The sequence below is a fragment of the Taeniopygia guttata genome, chromosome 3 (genome assembly GCF_048771995.1).
Source record: "Taeniopygia guttata chromosome 3, bTaeGut7.mat, whole genome shotgun sequence".
Lineage (NCBI taxonomy): Eukaryota > Metazoa > Chordata > Aves > Passeriformes > Estrildidae > Taeniopygia > Taeniopygia guttata.
Genome location: NC_133027.1, coordinates 41089399 through 41108829, shown reverse-complemented (window position 1 = coordinate 41108829; position 19431 = coordinate 41089399). Strand labels below are relative to the sequence as shown.

The 19431-nt window shown below is 33.8% G+C and overlaps 1 protein-coding gene across 38 annotated transcripts in view; it reads right to left on the bottom strand.

The window, feature by feature from the left end:
• Positions 1 to 19431, bottom strand: part of LOC140683684 (uncharacterized) — a 545997-nt gene that overhangs the window by 473035 nt on the left and 53531 nt on the right. For 34 of the 38 annotated variants that reach the window (XR_012054984.1, XR_012054985.1, XR_012054986.1 and 31 more), the window contains one exon: positions 7203 to 7278. Coding sequence is in view for 19 of the 38 variants with exons in the window: in XM_072926705.1 (XP_072782806.1) it covers positions 7203 to 7278 (76 nt within the window). In the remaining 19 variants the exon portion in view is untranslated. Of the gene's footprint in view, positions 1 to 7202; positions 7294 to 19431 lie in introns of all 38 variants that reach the window. The other 4 variants (XR_012054996.1, XM_072926707.1, XM_072926708.1 and 1 more) reach the window with 1 other exon arrangement.

The window sequence follows — 19431 nt, the reverse complement described above, 5'->3', positions numbered from 1 at the left end:
TATCAATTTACCAAGAACAACTGACTATTCCCAGTGTTCAAAATGCTGATTACAAAATAATAACAATATACATCTAGAGTATATACTATATTTAACAATATTTTAATATGTAATCACCATGAAGAGACTGAGGGAAATCACAGAATGACTTAGGGCATGTCAGATAAAAGATGAAAGTATTTTGGGATGCACAGTCTGATTAGTCATCTTTATGACTGGTTAAATTCTAAAAAAATTCCTTTCACTCTCCTTTTTAGACTATTACTTAAGCACATTCACTTTTTTTTATATTTGCCCTTCAGACATTGTTTGATTGTCTGATGGAATAAGACAAATATGGCATCTTCCAGAAAAGAAAAGTTGAAGATATTGATATTGAAGTTTCAGTGCCAATATTTTAAATATTTTCCTTCTTTTCTTGAAAAGTTTCATGTAAGTGCAATTCAAAAGCTGAAGAAACTTAGAAACTTTTAATTGCCTCACCTTTAGATTTGTAGCTTGCATGTGACAGACTGAAAAATCAGTTCTTTGTTTACCCTTACCAGCAAGGATAGGAATTAATAGTTTTTTAAGCCTGCATTGGTCAATTTGAACACAGTTTTGCTCTTCATAACATTTTGTAACTGCTTTTAGTATTCATCCAAAAACCACTAATAAAAACAAAAAGACAGAGACTATCTCACCTGTTTTGGAAGTCAGGCCATTATAAGACAGGTATGGTAATTATTATTTTCATGGTTATGAAATTTAGTGAGCATATGGCAGTTTACATTTACTTAATTACAAGTAGACTTAATTGGTAAGTTTACTAATCTTTGCTCTCATTTACTAATATTTGCTCTTCTTAAAAAAAATCAACACAGTAAGGGTTAGAGTACAATAAAATACATTCTTTGACAGGAGAAAACATATTTAAAAAATCCTAGTAATGAGTACTTGTTACTAATATGAATATTTCTATAAATTCAAAGGAGCAGCCTAAAAGGCTTAAATGGTTTACCAGCTAGTAGTGGACATTTATGGAAGGACTTTCATGAATCACACATTTTCTAAACTGTTGCCCTTAAATGTCTGAAAATAGGTATTTAAAAACTGGACTGCTGTAAAATGCCGAGAACACAGGCCCTTAGTGGAGTCTATGGTCCCTCACAAATTTATATTGTAAGAAATAATACATAATTTACCACAAGTTTAAAAAAAAACCCTTTAGATATGCCTAAATTCATTGGGATTTATAGAAAAGAGGCAACCTTCCTATAAAAAGAGACCATGCATTTGTACCAATTTCACCAGTTGCAAAATAATGAAACAGACGAAATAGAGTACAATTGAGGATCACTGAATTCTAAATGTTCTCATGATCAGATCAGTACTTACCTTTTTTTGTGAAATAATAATGAAGTGATTTTTTTCTGAAGAAACATTTCCAGAGAATCACAAATAAGATTTTCTTATGCTTTACTCTTTCATAAAAGGTTTCTAAAGAATGCTGTTAAACCATATGTTTTACTACTTTTAGTCTCCTATATCTATCTAGTTTTCAATATTTTCCTCTTTTGTTTTCATAATTCTATATAGGTTTCTTTTAGTTTATATGAATATACAGTATCTAGTAAAATGGGATCCAGATGGCAATGAATTTTTCATACTAGATAATAAAAAATAATATAATAACACCAGTAGCACAACAGAGCCCCCAGTCTAAATTGTTAATTCCTCTTTTCCTTGAAAAAGGTGCTCATATCAACTTTAATGTTTAATGTGAGAGATGAATTTTGTTAGTTAATACCCTCTGTGGACAACTATATACAATTAGTTCACCACCCAATTACAAAAGTGGGAAATTTTCCAGCTCCTTCACCTGCAGACCACACTAGTGCCACAGTGCTCTTGGGTCTCTTCATGAAGATCTTAGTAACACCTTGCATGTGCATTAAAGTAACTGAAATCCTTTACTTTTAATAACATCCAATCTGCATGTCAAATCAAATTATTGTCTCAGTGACGAGTCATAAAGACAGGTTGAACACACTGAGTCAGGAGTAATAATTGATCTCTTGAATATTTTTCCCATGCTATGAACTTGGTGCTTCAAACAAGCATATCCCAACTATACTTTGGAAAGATCAGGCACTGCCACTTCAAAGCTTGGTGATTGCAATATAGTCATGTTATAAGGAAGACCAATTCATATCCATTCCCTCAGAATTCCTCACCAATACACTTTATTAATATGATTAAATCACATGCTTTGTGAGGCAAATGTGTAGGTGAATTTGTATTTAGGTTAGTAACAGTTTGGATGCAGTCACATACTTTCCTTCAAATGGTCCACTTAAGAAATATTCACATTTTCTTTTGACCTCACAAAAAAACTTCCTTCTGTTTTCATGATGGAAATTGTCATTCAATTTTAAAACCTTTTCTATAAGGTATCACAAACATTCAAAAAATGGAAATACCATGTCAAACTTCTGAAAAAATATTAATCCCTATATGCATTTTTCATGGTTTCTTCCAGAAGTTGTTGTTTTTTCTTGAGATTCTTAAGTAGTTCATAATGTGATTTGTAATTTTCTTCTATAAATTGCATGTCTTCTCTGACATGAATGTGAAAGACATAGAAATAAGTATTTTTTGATTACTGAGCTGTTCCTTTCATCATAGAAGGAAATAGAGACATTGTTGGCCAAAAGTCAACATTAGAAACTGTTTAAATGTGAACCTTATAGGAAGGAAAAAGCTTGCTGGCAGGTGTCTTATAAAAAGATCTTCCTAGGTAAATTATTTCTTTGCTGATCTTTTGCATAGAATAGTGTAGGTTCCAAACAGCCTCCCTGTATATTCACGCCTGTTCTTCCCAGGCCTAAATTGAGTCTAAAATAATTCTTGTTTTTAATAGATAAGAATAAGATCAACTTTAAAAATGCCATGAAATTACAAGGATTTGACAGCGTCACTACAATGAAGTTTGACTTTCTCTAGGCAGACTTAAAAAATCAATTTAGAAAATTAATTTTTCTACAGAAATAACAAAATGTTCACTCTCCTCTTTATATCCTCTAATGGGCACAGCAGAGCACTCACAAGTAAAGTAGTCAAGATTGCTCTTATGATAAATAAAAAAGTAGTTTAAAGTGATAATTTATATCAACATGCATCTTTAGATAAAATAAGAAGGAAAGAGTAAGATTTACAAATCAAGTGAGGCATCTGAAGTGGGACTTGGATCAAACAGTGGTATGTAATGTGAAGACATAAAAATATATACATAAATACATAAGTTTTTATCTCTAATACTCCTTAATTGCCTAGGTTCCTTTTTCCATGCACATCTAAAGCTACACCAGAGCAACCAACGTGAGTACTTGGTTGCCTAAACCTGACTTAAATTCCCAGATTAAAAAGTTACCCTCTTCACTGGAGCACACAAGTTCCCTTACCAGACATTTCACAAGGAGCCCTGGCACCTGACCCGCTGTGAGAGATTCCCACTGAAATTCACCATGCATCAAACTTTTAGTATGCAATGCGGAGACTCACTATGTGCTTTCACAGCTCCAGCTCCATGAATAAACTCTTACACACACATATCCCAAACACCCTGAAAGCTTTCAACACAGCAATGATGGGAGAGACTCTTTTAAGCAGCAAAATGTGAGTTATAGTGTTGGCATTTCAGTCATCAGTACTAACTATTAATTTCAGATTAGTTTATTTTTGTGCCATTATCAACATATCCTATATTCACAGACAGTAAAATAGCATTTAGGCTTAATGGGAACAGCATATTTACAGGATATGAATTAACTATTGAGAAAAAAAATACTACTGCTGACAGAATTCCCCAACACTTACCATCACAAAAGGCATTATCAACATGCAAACAAGCTCAAACAATTCCACATTGCTAATATGGAACTAGTTTATCCCACAAATACACAGTGTCCCCTGCTGTGATGAAAGGAGATATGTCCCACACATTGAAGTTGTGCTGAACAAAGAAAGAGGTTTTAAGAAAAGACCCAATTTTTATAAAAAGAACAATCCTAAAAACTCAAATGACTACCAAGAAAAGAAATAGAGCCTTGATATTTAAATGCACCGTCAATTTGATAATGAGAAAAAAAATGTATAAGAAGGAATCAGTGTCATATACTGAAAATTATATTATTTGCTGATGAAAGTAATCACCATAAGTCAAACAACCAATATTTTCATAGTCATATTCAGTCATTTCACAATACACAAATCTGCAACTTGTACAAGTGTGTACTCCTGCCATACAAACAGAAACTACTTCAGCTGTTTATTGAATTAAAGTCTCATGTAAACACTAAAATATACTGCTTAAGGAGATGTGTTGAAAGACCAGCTGATAGGGTATATCAAACAAACATCACAAGGAAATGGGGTAGACAGGAAAAAATAATTTCAAATTTCAAAATACCTTATTCAAAATATCTTACTAAAATAATCAGGAAAAAATATAAAACTATGAAAAAAATATAAACTATGAAAATTTCATATACATATAGTCAGTAATTTGAAAACACTCCAAATGTTTTTATATTGATTTGCAATTTTTAGTACAAATTAGAAAACTATTATGACCAGAGGGTTTTTTTAAAGCTACACTTCAAAAAAAAATTCAATTTTCAAACTTTCAGTTATCTAATTGCAAAAATGTGAAGAATTCATTTTCAAACTAAATTAGGGGACTTCTACTGTTGACTTATCCTAATGCCACTTCTAATTTCAAAGCGTGAATTATTTCTATTGAAAAATAATTTTGATGGAGAATTCCAAATCAAGTTCTATCATTGGCTCTTCTGAGGCTGAGAACAAATTTTAATTGTAAAGCTCAATGTGTTTATACAGTCTTTCCTTAAAAATTATTCATTTTCAGAGAATAAAAAAAATAATAAGCCATAAATTATTTTTCAATTGAAAAAATACTTGTTCCATGGCACTGGTATTTTTTTCTACTTCAATTTAGAAAAAATATCAAAAAAATCAGTACATTTACTACCTCTGCAGAAATTCTAGTCTGATAATTTGTGCAAACTAAGCCAATTGAAAGTATCTAGCTCAATTTTTTCAATTTATTTATGTCTGACTTTTTCTTTTTTACTTTGTTTCTTCCTATTCTCTGCAGCATTGAAGGTCTTTAGAAGAAAACAGTCTTCAGAAAAAGGTGGAGAATATGCCCATTATTAAATACATTCATTATTACATATTGTGATATCTTTCAAGCATGAGAAACGAAATAGGAAGAAATGTTACCTCAAGCTAGCCTTGAGAACTTATTAATCTAATTAACTAATTGATGGTAAGTCTCCACACAGCTGTTGAAGAAGTTCAAGTAGTTAGAAGAGCATGACACATCAAAAACAACAGCAGCCTCCTTTCTTATCTTTCTGTCCTGGAGTTTGTGTTACTATTATACATTTCCAGGATTGCACAGCTTTGCAAGTTCTGACAGTCATAGCTGACTCTTGGTTTTGCCTCAGCAAAACTATGGTACCCATGAGTAACCTTCTCCCCCAGTTCCCTACAAGGATCTGCTTCTTGCTCCCTGGTGACACCAGCGGTGGCCTCATTGCCTTGGTGTCTGATTGTTCAGGCAGCACTTGCTGCTCTAGCATCTGCTCCTGTCTCCTCAGGGAAACCTTGGGAAGAGTATATTGATTCAACTAATTCATTCTAAGACAGCAAACGATTTTAATGGAGGAAAGATTTGTCATGATATGCATGCTCACTCTAACTGGGGAATGGATTAAGGCCCCCCAGTATCAAAAAGAGACTGCTTTCAAGAAAACCTTCTTTTAAATGGCATAACCCAAATTCTCTGTTCAGAAAGTGTGGATGACAAGGCTCTCCCTTTGCATGAGCAATGATTTCATTGCACTGTCACTAACATCTCTGTTTTCATGTGATCAATAAAAGGACACATTTCCAGCTTTAGAATACAACATATTGTATTGCAGGAAGACCGAACCAATAGCTTTCTTTTAATAAGATAACTGATGTGCTTGAGAAATATCCACCTGGATTTCAGCAAGGTACTTTGTGAAACAAAACATATGAAAAGGTTAGTTAAAATTGAAAACACTTAGTCAAGCAGTGAAATTGAAAGACGGATAAGGATTGGCTAAAGAAGAAATGGCAATAAGTTGCTCTGAAACATAAAACATCAGGCTGAAAGACAGTTACCAATCCACATGCAATTTTTGGCACAAGAGTTACTTATAAATTGGAAATGAAAAAAAAAAAAGTTGAAAAATTAAATCAGTTACTAAAAGGAAGTCTAAGAGAAGATTTCTATCAGAAAAAGCAAGAACTTCTAAGATGGAAGTTATTTTTGCTAAATTTATGATGCTAATATGAGAAAATTGGAGACCAAGGGTCCCTGTTGGTCTTGTGTTTCAAAGTTTGTCACTCCTTCTATTCTTTTACCAAAGTCTATTCTTTTAACCACCAGTTTACCACCACATTCTGAATGTAGCCCATGCTTTCTTAAGACTTGTTTTCCCCTAAATTATGTGATTTGAATTCTTGTAATTAATAGTCTTAAAACTTATTACTCATGATCCATTGTAATAAGGTCTCTCACTCTCAAAAGTCCATTTAAGCCATTTTCTGTGAAAAAGTAATCAAAGCATTCCTTCAGGATCTCTAGGTTTACTGTTGTGTCTTTTCTCCTCTAATTCTGATTATTACCTTTCTTGATTTTTTTATGATTTCCTCCGGTTTTGCTGTTTTTTTCCTAATACTCATTCATATTTGTTAATACCCTTAGCAAATATGAGGAATGCCAAGGGCAATGATTCTTTTACATTACCTGCCAGATTCATAGTTCAACTTTGCTTTTTTAAAATACTAACACTGCAGATTTGGGAGAAACTAAATAAATCAGTACATATAAGCCTTTCTCCTATGTCCTCACCAATCTGAAAAAAAAAAAAAGGCACTAAAAATGTAGTAGAGCACAAAATTAGGGGGTAAATATGCTGGTATTGTACTTCCCATTTGCATATTCTGGGTTTATCTGAAGTTCATCATGCCTATTTCTGGACTTACTGTATATGAGTAAGACATGCATAATCAACCCTTAAACCAAATTTCTTTCCTGCTCCGTGGGCAGGTGTTCAGCAGGCAGCTGTTCAGCATGTGAACTAAAAATTAAAAAATATCCTTACCTTTTAGGTGAATCTGTGATAAGGCTTCGCTCTGCTGGAAATTGCTCGCATAGACATCGTGCACAAGCCTTACAGGCTAAGAGACCAGTACCTAATAAAAAATTCAAAGTCACTGCACGTAATAGGTAATGAAGTGCTGGTTCTAGGCAGCAGCACAGGAACTTCGGGTGTTTGCTTAATATTCACTAAGCATATTCTGAAATAGTCCATGCACATTTTCAAAAATTTCTTTCACATAATGCCTCACTTTTTTCAATCCTTTAAAAGACATTTGTTCAATAATATCCACTAAGTAGCTGGGCCTGGGGAAAAGGTATCATTTGCACAGAAGTATTAGAAAGACATTTAGTAGAAAATGACGTATCTTTGAATGCAGCATTCCAGAATACTATAAGGCAAAGTGAATTAATGTTTGCATTACTTATATTTTGATTGCAAAACAGAATTAGAATTATTAATTTAAGCATATTTAAAGCCTAACTAGTGCAGAAAAGCACATGAAGAAGTTAACATGCAATGATCATATACATACATTAAAAAATTGAATGTAGTTAGTAAGTTTCTGAAATAGAAAAATAACACACAAATAAAATATAAGATATCTTTGGTTTTACCAACTAATTTTTTTTTTAAATTTCTATTCACTTAATTTTGCCACCCAGATATTATATACTGTAAACTTCTAATGGATACGTAAGTACAGAAAAATTAAAACACAGGTGAAGAAAGAAATTATATCATAGGAAGACTATAGTATGGAAGAAATTGGGCTGTACTGAGGTTCCCATCTCTTAAAACAATAAAATCTAAATGCATGGCTCAAAAGTTTAAAGGTCTTTAAAATGGTCATTCACTTTTTATGAAAATATACATTGTATTTTTACTGAAAGGTGTTTTTATAAAAATTAGCTCCCTGAAAAAATTATTTCAAAATATTGAAAAAAAAAAAAAGCTAGGTGAGTAGGCCGAATGTGTCATTCTAACTTCATGAGAGCAGTCTCTTCTTTAGTAAGAAACCCTCTAGCACTGGTAAGTCTACTTTGCAGTCTGTGAGCAGTGTGGCTGGACTTAGCCTTAAAATATCTTTAGGACAATGTATAATACACGCCTCCTTTCTTCTTAACCCATACTAAAATATATGTAGACTTTGGTGTAATTCTGTTCCCCTTACACAAAATTTGGAGATCAAGGGACTATTTGTTTCCTCCCACAACACAATGAACATTCTCATTGCTGTCTTATGTTCTTGTATAAGTAAGAAATTTTAAGGAAATACATAAATATGCATGTGTATCTTTGTGGATGTGTCTGAGTGAACCTCAAAGGGGAGAAAACCTCATAGCAAAGGAAGAAAAAATTAAAATTGATTTGGCTTAACAATATTTGGGCAACAGAAGGGCTGATCTTAAATGCTTGGATTGCTTTCCAATGTCCAGTATTATTCTTCACTTTTTCTCAAGAATGAAAGAATTGCCTATTTTTCTTGAGAGATAGAACATTGAAAGACAGGTAATGACCATTCTGATGCATTCTGATCATAATACCTACTCTGAAATCTTAATAATACCTACTCTGATCATAATACAAACTCTGAAATCTTAATATGTAAGCTAAGCAATAATTTCAGGGATGTGGATCTTGAAAAATGTTTATGTTCCCCCATCTTACTAGGACATCTTTCAGTGTTAAGATAAACCTGATGTTCACACAGGTAAGACTCATACAAGCAGAAATGCCATAGGAGAGAAAAACAGGAGAAAATGCAACATATCTATCAACAATCAAACATGGGCCAGGCACAAGAAATATACCCAAGCCAGTTCAAATACAGGTAGAGCACTATTGTAAATCTATTTTTGCATGCCCGTTTAAATTCTGTAAGCCTCCATAAATGCAGTTATCATTACCATTGTTGCCTTATCATTCTCAGTGATTGCTCTCTTTCAGTCAAGTACAAAGGCAGGCTGAATATAAATGTTTTGTCATAAAACTGCTATTCAAACAATAAAAAGGGTTATAATAGTACTAAAAAAATCACCCCCAGGGCTGCAGCACAGACTGGTAGTATGCATATTCAGGCAGCACAAAGCAGTTCTAGTCACATACTTCTACCCACAGGAACCCTTCTACTGAATCTGTACTTAATATCAGTGTGTTCCCAGAAACGATCCAGATATTACCAGGTAGTCAAGATACACGGAACATTTTGGAATGTCATTCAATTAGAGGAACTCAATTTATTAATACTGTGAATTTGTGTTGAATTCAGCAAATAACAAGAAATTTAGTTAAAGTCTTTAATTTTTAAGAAGAAAAATGCTTCAATTATGTTTTGGGCCTTTATCCAAAACTGTTTTTGTTAGTCCCAGATCTAGCCATGTAGTGCCACCCAGGGGCCAACTGCAACATGCTTCAACACTGCCATCTTGTCAAAGAGCCTCAAAAAAGCATTATGCAATACACCCCAGACTGTCTTCTGCACAGGCATGAGTATTCTTTTTAAAATGTCTTAGATGTTATAATATTTTTTCCCCTTTCTTTTTGTAGCATAGAGACAACAGAGGTAGGATTAGGTCAGGCAAGGAAGGGTGAAAGAATATGTAACAATCCAGAGATCACCAAAACAGAGTAATTACTCCCAAAGAGTGACCGGATGGATATGTGATCAAGGAAAAAAAAAAAAAAAAGGCAAAAAAAAAAAAAAAAAAGAAAAAAGGAAAAAAGAAAAAAAAACCCCACAGGTAGAATTTAAAGCAAAAGGTTTATCAGCACCAAAAGCCCACTGCCCTGGGTAAATGTGCTTCCTTGCAACAATAAAGACAAATAAAGTACTAAAAAAGGATAAAGCAGGAGATTACAGACCTAGCTGTGGTTTGATAAATGGCACTCTACTCCTCTCTGCTTATTGTGTACTTCATACCTCGCTCTTGAATATGGAAGAGAATTTTATTAAAGATTTAGCCACGGTGGTGGTGGTGACTGGCTCACAGTAATTTTCCTACAAAGTAGTTTAATCTATCACAGGGCAGACAGTGCACCTTCTTACCATGTATCATATCTGTCTATTGAGTAAGTGCTATCCAAATCCAATTTCTTTTCATTTTTGGAACCTGTGATGCATATTCAAGATACATTTTCTTTTTGTCCGTGGCCTAAATTAGGTGCTTTATAAAGAAAAAATAAAAAAGAGAAAAAAAAGTGAAGTAATAAGAAAGACTGGACATTTTCTTTTCTTTTTTTTTTTTTCTGAGATTCACTACAGTGCTAATGATGCAAAACAGTGGCCATGTATGGTTGGCTATCACTGCACTCATGACACTGTCAATGCACAGCCCCACCTCCAAATCCTGGCCCCAGCTCTTACAGGTGAAACCTATAAAATCCCTGCAATAAAGCCCTAGCTTGCTATGGTATTTCAAAGTTCATTTGCTATATTTAATTATAATAATTATCAAAATTGTTGTGCCTTTTTTTTATTGAGGCTGGAAAAGTTGTTTAGGCAATCAAAAATGGAGTCTAAGCATTTAGAAATTAAGATTTTTTTTTTCCCACAACCAAATCTAAGATAAAGTTTCTAAGAGTTTCTTCATTTTAATTGTTAATGACTCTGTAGGATTCACTGAGAATCTAAGAAATTAAGTACTTCTGATAATTTCTCAGTTCTGACAAGTATTTCCTCCCAGTCTGTGGCTTTTGGTTTGGGGACTGAGGGATTTTTCTATTTTCATACTTCTGTGCGTCTGCTGAGCGTGTTTGTCAAACTGAGAAAGAAATTAAAGAGATCTAATCCAAAACTGTTACATCTAAACACATTTATTTTGGAAGCTACTGTTAGTACAGAATATAGTAGTTCTCCAGATTTGATCATGAAGCACATCCAAGCATAAAGTACACAGGTAATTCAACACTTCAGAGGCAACTAAAGGTGACAGAGCTGGTCCTTTGTGATTTGTATTCTCTGTGTATTACTGTCTGAAAATTCCCTTTTTTAAACCACTTCATAAGATCAGTGTATGTATTTCAATGTGATAATCAGAACATTAAATCTAATAATATGTTTGAATTTATGCCTGCTACAATATGGGTGATAACCAGATGTTAAATTTACTGTGTTAAGAGACAATAAACTTACATATATGACTGGATTTTTCCTAGAGTAGCTTCCAAAGGGCAGTCCTGAAAATGTGAGTCTTAGCCCAGAATTAGCTTCAAATCTATTCTAGTTTTGGTCCCATGGAAGAATCTTTACAAGTTGCATCAACAAGAATCTTTCTTTCAACTTGATCTTCAACTTCTCTGACATGCAACAGGCTGAAACAGATATCTCTAACATGTTTTTTTGCATGATACCCATGATACCATATTTTTCCCTTGGACCTTCTGCTTCTAATTTCTGTCTTCTTATCACCATATTTTTCTTTCATAATTTGAGCAGCACTATCCTAGTGCCTATAAAAATAGTCCCATTCAGGTCTGAGATTTCAACAACAGCAAAGAGTACAAAGAATGGTGTCAATGTACTCCATATTACTGATTTTCATTAGTCTCTATAAAAAGCGTGTATGACTAAAAATTTCAGTCCATATTTCACCCAAGGCTACTGAAAAAGCAAGTTAGGTTAGTGTACTCTGAGTTTGTGGAGATCTTACTACTTCCCAGCAATTGTTTTCAAAGTCTCTCCTAATCAGGTCCCTACCTCTACAGGGACCTGACTTGAAGTCAGAGATTAATTTAAAGAATTGCCAAAATTTTAATTTTATCATGGGATTTCTTCCCAGATTCCTTTTTTTTTTTTTTTTTTTTTTTAATAGAACAATACACATTTAGCATACACTTTGGATGAAAAAGCACAACCTCTCTTCTCTATTATTTCAGATTTTCCTGTAGTGTTAATGTTACAGAATCTCATTACTGCTTTTGCTTAGACATAAATCACTCTATGTCCCGCTTCTTCCAAGCTAACAATTAGTCATCTTTGACTGCATTTTCCACTACTGATTCTGTGAAAGGTGTTCTCTGAGGTAGCACTCAGGTAGTGATGTCCTGTGAGAGCCTGAAAATATTGAAATTTAAAAGCTTAAAATCTATGCAGTTCCATTCATGCAATTTTTTCTGAAAAAGCAGACTTTTCCTGGACTTTTTATCTTTATAAGTGTTATAGTTGTGGTGCTTCCCCTGCAAATGCTGCTCTGCCTAAGGTATTTTGTACAGCACTGCAGACCCTCTACTGTACCCACAGCATCAAGGTACTGCCTATACTCTTAAGAGCATCTTCCTGGTCACACTTAGGAAAATAACATTTAAAGATTAAAAAACTAGATTAGTCAGCACTTTCCAAAGTCTTCTGTGCATGGTCCCAGACCTATTAGGGTCCCAGAGAAAGCACTCAATTATCTCCCCACGCGTGCAATATTTAAGCTTGTCTTTAAATAACTCCCAAACACTTTTAGACTTATATCTTTGCTTAGAAAATGCTTAGAAAAAGCACGTGGTTTGTATTTATATGGAATTGAATACTCTTTGAATTTCTCTAATATAGCTAGTTTTCTTAGCTGATTTAAGTGAGAGCAACTGAAAACATCGTGACTGTCATCCTATCAAAAGAAGTAACACCACCACTTAACATCTTTATTCTAAGATATCTATTTTTTGCAGTTGCTTACTGAAAGTGCTGTTTAAGCCTTATTCTGGTGTCCTACATATCTTCAGAGAATTTGTAATGAGTGGAGTTTTAACAAATCTCCTTTTCCATCAAGACTATTTTCTCTATGTGGTATTTTCATTTTACTTGTGGAATTACATTTTCTTGAGGATCTATGAGTTCAACAGAGGCCTGTGTTTTTGTTATCCTAGATTCAGCCATTCTCAACTACACATTACTAGGTACTGCACACTAATGAAGTACAGCGTGTAGTAGGGCCTTTACAGCTACAGTTTCACACAGACAAGGACAAAACATGTGGACAATAGCATAGGCAAGACTACTAAAAAAAAGACATTACACAATAACTGTCAGGAAGGATGCTGTCCAGATTGGCAATTATACAGGAAAATGTGAGCAAAACTAGACTTAAATCTGTGCTTACTTGAAATGTCACAGCAATAAGGAAGGATACTCAGCTTCTATGCCGAAAGGAGAGACCTAACTCAAGTATGTCAGTAGCTTGGGGAAGACGACACTGGACATTTGAAGAAGACATTTTGAACACAAAAAGCAACAAAAGTAAAATAAGAACTAAATGAATCAGATCCTGAATTTCACATTACATTGGACCATGTATTTACAAAAATGAAAAAAATAAGCTGAGGAGATCATAAGCCCTGGAGTATCTCAGAAACTACAGAAGTTTTGAAACTAAAAAGCTACAGAAATTTTGAAAATCTGTCACTTTGGATATAAGAAAAATGTGATCGGATGTGAAAGATCTATCAGCCTAGATATACAGAGAAATAACTTGCTGTAAGAACACAATTACAGGAAGTCAGAAACAAGTCAGAAACACTGATAGAAAGCATGAAGGAAAAAAAAATGGCAAGATATCTCTTAGAACTAGATATGCTTTTATTCACCATCACATTCAGAATTTTACATTCATAGAAGCTTTGAACAATATCTGACCAGAAAGAAAAAAAAAAAAATCAGTTAACTAGAAAAATCAGAAATCAATAATACACTAAAGAAAAGTCTTATTGTACTTTAGATTAACATGTAAACGGAATGATCAGAAAAACTGGTTTGGCTACACTGCTACAGCATTATGTTCCGTATTGAGACAGAAACATATTTAACATGCACTTGCTTTGTTGTTAAATGCCGTCTTTGATAAATTATAATAGATTCACTGACATTCCTGAGACAAATTAAAACTATATTTTCCATTTCATAGAGAGGTTGGGCTTTTCCTAAGACATGTGTATAACCTTAGAATTTTAAACTGCGGTTATTGCACACCCACACACCTCTGCCTTATTATACCTTCATTGGTTTGAGAAAAACCCTTGCTTCAGCCAGGCTGTGGACTAATCCCTAAGGCCAGATCATTCATTGGCAAAAGCAGGAAGTACTCTCCTAGAACATTACTTCAGGCTTGCCTCCATATTTTAGCCAAAAGACCATATATATCTAAGAATATGGTTTTGCATGCCTTGAGATGACAAAAAATGCCTCCAGCGTTTACCTATTCAATTAGTTTATCACTTAAATATTTTGAGACCTAGGCTTCTTTTGTGAGTTTTTCAGTATAGAGTATTTAGAACATCTCTTTCCTCTCTCTTACAAACCACTATGTGGATTTTGGTCCTGACTCAATTAGAGCAGTACATACTCTTCTCGCTTCAGTAAATGGGTCTAAAGAATAAGTTGCATTACTTCTTACTTGACAGAGGACAATATGAATTATAAGAAACTATATTCCCGTAAGAAAGTAAGATTCAGGTGAAGGAATCGAAGAAATCTCAATATTACACATCAGCAATCAATTACATAAATTTGTTATTTTAATACAATCTAAAATTAACTATTAAACATTAGTTCAAAATTCAGATGAAACTTTGAAAGATTCAATTGTACTGAAATATGTACATATGGATGTCATTTTAATATAGAGCCACGTTTTTGTCATGGCACACATCTGTAATACATTCATTACTGATGTATTACAACTTCAAACATGATAAAACTGATTTGACTATTTCATAAAGTATTTACAGACAATAGACCAAACTCTGTAGTTCTCCCAAATTAAAGTAGCGTGTTGAAATCTAGGTAGCAGCATAGACATGGACACTAACGGTCAGAAACTGACCAAGGAGAATTTTTCTTATAGGTAAAAATTATCTTTTTAAGGACTTAGAATAATAGGAATACATGCTGTTAAATTTGTAATGATTTTCCTACATAAGGCAAAAATACTCTCTGTCAGAGATCTAACTTTGCTGAAAGGATCAATGGATATGGCTGATATGTCTGGATAACTGACTTCACCCCCGCCTTTCCCTCCTCAGCTACCACTGTCAAGATTTATATCCTTTCAAGTCCAGAGCAAGCACTTACTTCTTTAGCCCCCTCTGGAGTATTTGGTTCTTAGGGTAGACCAGCAACACCAAGTAAGACAAGCAAGACATTCACATGTGACAGCTGAGCTGTGAGTGCTGCCTTGGGCTGGGGAGGGTCCACAGTGCTCTCCAAGCTGGATACCTCAAACTTTCAGTGACTGTTTGGAGTTCTTAGTAACCAAAAGTTCAACATAATTAAAGAAACAAAAACTAGTCATTAAACAACACACACGGCCTTCATACTAAGATGATGCCAAATATTATGCATAATATATATACTCAGTCCCTTTATGTTTGGCACACATGTTGGCCTCTCCACCATATGAGTAAGAACTTGGAAGAAATTTTAAAACACAAACATGTTGATGTTTCTTACTCTTACAAGATTTTTTTCTGAGAATTTTTACATGCTTTTTTTCCCAAAAAAGAGAACATCACCCATTTATACAAGTAGGTTCAGTTATTGTTATATATGGTATATACCAAGTAAACAAAAACATGCAAAAAATTTTATTCTTGTTGAAAAAACTAATAAAATCTAGGAGACAGTCAAAGATGCAGGAAGTTTCCTTCATCCTCATTGAGTTCATTAAGAAAGCGAATAAGGAAATTACCTCTTCTACCTATGTATGCAATATCAGCTTTATCTAGAAAGAGCATGGTTTCATTAGTATCTGTCACAACAGTAGCATTATATAAGAAATTGCTTGAAGCCAATATCCCAGGTACAGCAGTTCTAAACCCTGGGAAAGGCCAGAATAAGCAATGCAGCAGAGAGTATCTTTGCATCTTATGAATGACGGTTCACTGCTGGAAAAGTTTACTCTTCTTTCCTGGTCTTGTCTATCTAGGACTTTTTCATATGGCTAACAATATATTTTTCTAAGCTAAATTACTGAAGACATAATGATATTCAGAAAGTAAAAAAAAAAAAATTAAAAAAAAAATCACTGAATTATATTATTGCTCAATATAAATATTTGCCCAGAAGTGTTTCTCTAATCAATATTTAAAGTGAGTCAAAGGAAGTTTAATAGCTAAATCTTGCTCTCATTATATGTCATCATCCTTTATCTGATATCTTCTGAAGCTATAGACCCCTCAGAGGTTGGAAGAAAGCAAACAATTAATTCCACAAAATTTTCATAAGAAAAAACTGCTTATTTGAAAAATATAACAAAACTGGATTAACATTTTCATGTATTCAGGAGGGCACTAACATAATGCAATAAGTTTTTTAATAATAAAATATGCTTTGATCCTATTATATGTTTCAGAAATAATTATATCCTGTCAAAGCACAAAAGAAAATGAAAATACAATTGGTTTGCAAACAAAAATCACTGTAAATCATGAGCAATATATGGATATCTATTAGGACAAAGACTGTTCTTAGTAACTGTGTGTTTAATTGTGTGCCCATGTGCTCGTGCATGTATTGTTGTGGTGCCTACTAGGCATGACTCCTGATCTGGTGTCTGCTATTTCTGCCCATATGACATTGTGACAGCCCTGTGCTGAAATCCAAATTAAATCTGTATTTGAACTATAATTTTCAGTCTACCAATGAATAAAACATTGCTGTTTTCTTTCTGTTATAAAGATATCTTCTATTTTGTGAAGTTACTCCACCCTCCCATACAAATGTGATATCAAACCTTTCTGCAGCATACGTCACTGATGAGAACCAGCATTAAAGAGTGAAATGACAGACAACTAAAGTACTAAATAATTTACTAATGGCATGTTTATCTCTTAAAATGTCAGTTCTGACCTGAAAACCAAAGCAGTAGGTGCTGCCCCAGACACTGACCCAAAGAAAGGTGTCAGCCCAAAACATCTTACTTTGAAAGCACAAGACCAACAGCAATTCCACTACTGTGGGACAGCGAGGAATGCTATGGAAAATAATACTATCAGTGGAATTGTCAGTTGTTTCTAAATGCTAGTTGAATTTATTAATTACAAATGATACTGTCAATGTGCTATTTTTAGGCTCAAAAAATGAAAGTTGCCTAGGGAAATTAATACCTAATTTCTGCAGGAGCTCTGTATCCAAATCAAGTTTTCTAGGTAATTTTGCATACACCACTTGAATTTCTAGGTAAAACATAAATATTTTTGAATATGAGTTTGATTCACATTGCTTAGTAGTAGAATAATTGATTTTAATATTTTTTTAATTCAGTGCAAAAAATTTATCTGCATTACTTCTTCAAAATCTAAATATAATTTTTAAAAAATGTTTAGCACTAGGAAGTTCTAGATAATGCTGTATTTTCTATATAAATCTTGATCTGCTGTGGCAAAATCTCAAAGATGGTACAGAACCTCTTGTATCAGCAAAAATCAAATGAGCATTTTTTGTCTCAATGGCCTTTTGTTTTGAAGCTGGGAAAAATACATTGCCACACAGGTACAATTTCTCCAGTGCTTCCCCTGCTATCATACTGGTTTGAATGACTACAAGAGTCATGATAAGCTTAGCAAAAAGATGAGACAATCAACAGTCAGGAAAACAAAATAATTAGAAAAATATTATGTATACTAAAATTAAATGCAACAAAAGCCATTAAGCATCACCAATAAGAATAATTTAATTAGTATGTTCTTAGATTTAATTAATTATAGCAAGTGTGGAAAACATTTTAAGAAAAGCTTTCAAGTATCTTAAAGTAAATAATCTTAGAGAAGTAAGGTGGTGTAGAAGTGATGCTACTAGACTGGAAACCTGGAAGGATGGCTGCTGACTGCTATTCATATTTTTACTATGTTAAAACAAATCTCATCTTGTGTTTCCTAGTGAATGCAGCAGGTTTTACCCATGTTTTAGCAAAACAATCCATTAATTCAGTCTTACCTATAACATGCTTTTAGATGTTCCCATTAAATACGCTTCAAAAACCTGGATTCAATACACTACTAGATGCAGTGTCCAACATTGTATTACAGCCATCTACTTTACAGCCAACTTTGACCTCACTGTTTCATTTTCCATTGTCTCAATTCTTCCCAGGCAATGGAAGAAATACTTGCTTTCTCTCTACTTCTTATATGTGTTGCAAAGATACAGATATAATGGCATCATTCAGCTAGAGCTTTAGCTTTGTTAAAGTGGATCCCTGTTCTGTTTTGGACTCCAGATAAAAGTAAGAAAAATCAATACTGAGCTTAAGTACCACTGAACAAGCATTCCCAACCTCTTCAAGCTACCACCACCTAAAACTAATTCAATCTGCATATCACAAATATTACTTATGTTAAACTTTTAGTCAACTCGGCTTTTGCTGATATTTTCCAGTCTGACCACACTTTTCAAACACCAAAATAATTTCAGCTGTCTAAATTTAGAATACAAGGCACAAGGAATAATAAAAAAACTATTTTTGCAATATAAGGAAGGATTGCATGCTATACAGCCATACAAAATGTACTAATAATGCCAAGAACAAAGGTGAGAGAAGAAAGGTAAACTTAATTTTTGGTACTGTTGTTAAATTTGGTTTCCAGAACCTAAGTTAGCACCAACTGACCCCAGGAGTGAAAGAAATATGTAGGTAGGACAAGCCAGAAAGAAACTGCAAGTAGCAGGATGGCAGAAAGGTGTCTGGCCTCAAACTATTAATTAGCAACTAGCAAAGCTGTACCACATATTCAGTGCTCCAGCATTCCTCCTCCAGAGGTTGCTGCTAGCCTGCCTCATTATCATCTGGATGGAAAACAACACTCTTTCCTGGGAGTTCGCTGCAACAGTCTTATTGATTAAGTTCCCACAGTGTTAAATCATTCTGTAGCTTTCACTCAATTCTCCCCACCTTCCCACCCCTGCATAATAACAGCTTTGGTGGATTTATGGGAGTGGTGCAGTAGATGAGGAGCATTTGATAAACACAATAGTATAATACAGTTTCTATTTATGCAATGCCCTTAGCTTCAGAACATTTCACATGTCAAGACAGTATTTAAAAAAACAAAAATAAACTAATCTGATTTTGTTCTTGCTTGTATACTGCTTCTGCTACAACTTACGAATCTCTGACCAACACCCAAATGTGTTCTTTCCTGGATGTAGTGAATTTGAAATAACAGGGAAAAAAGAACTAGTAAGGCGATTATTCGATTATTGTTCCCTTTTCATCATATTTCAGGTTGGAGAAAACCAACAATTTCTAAG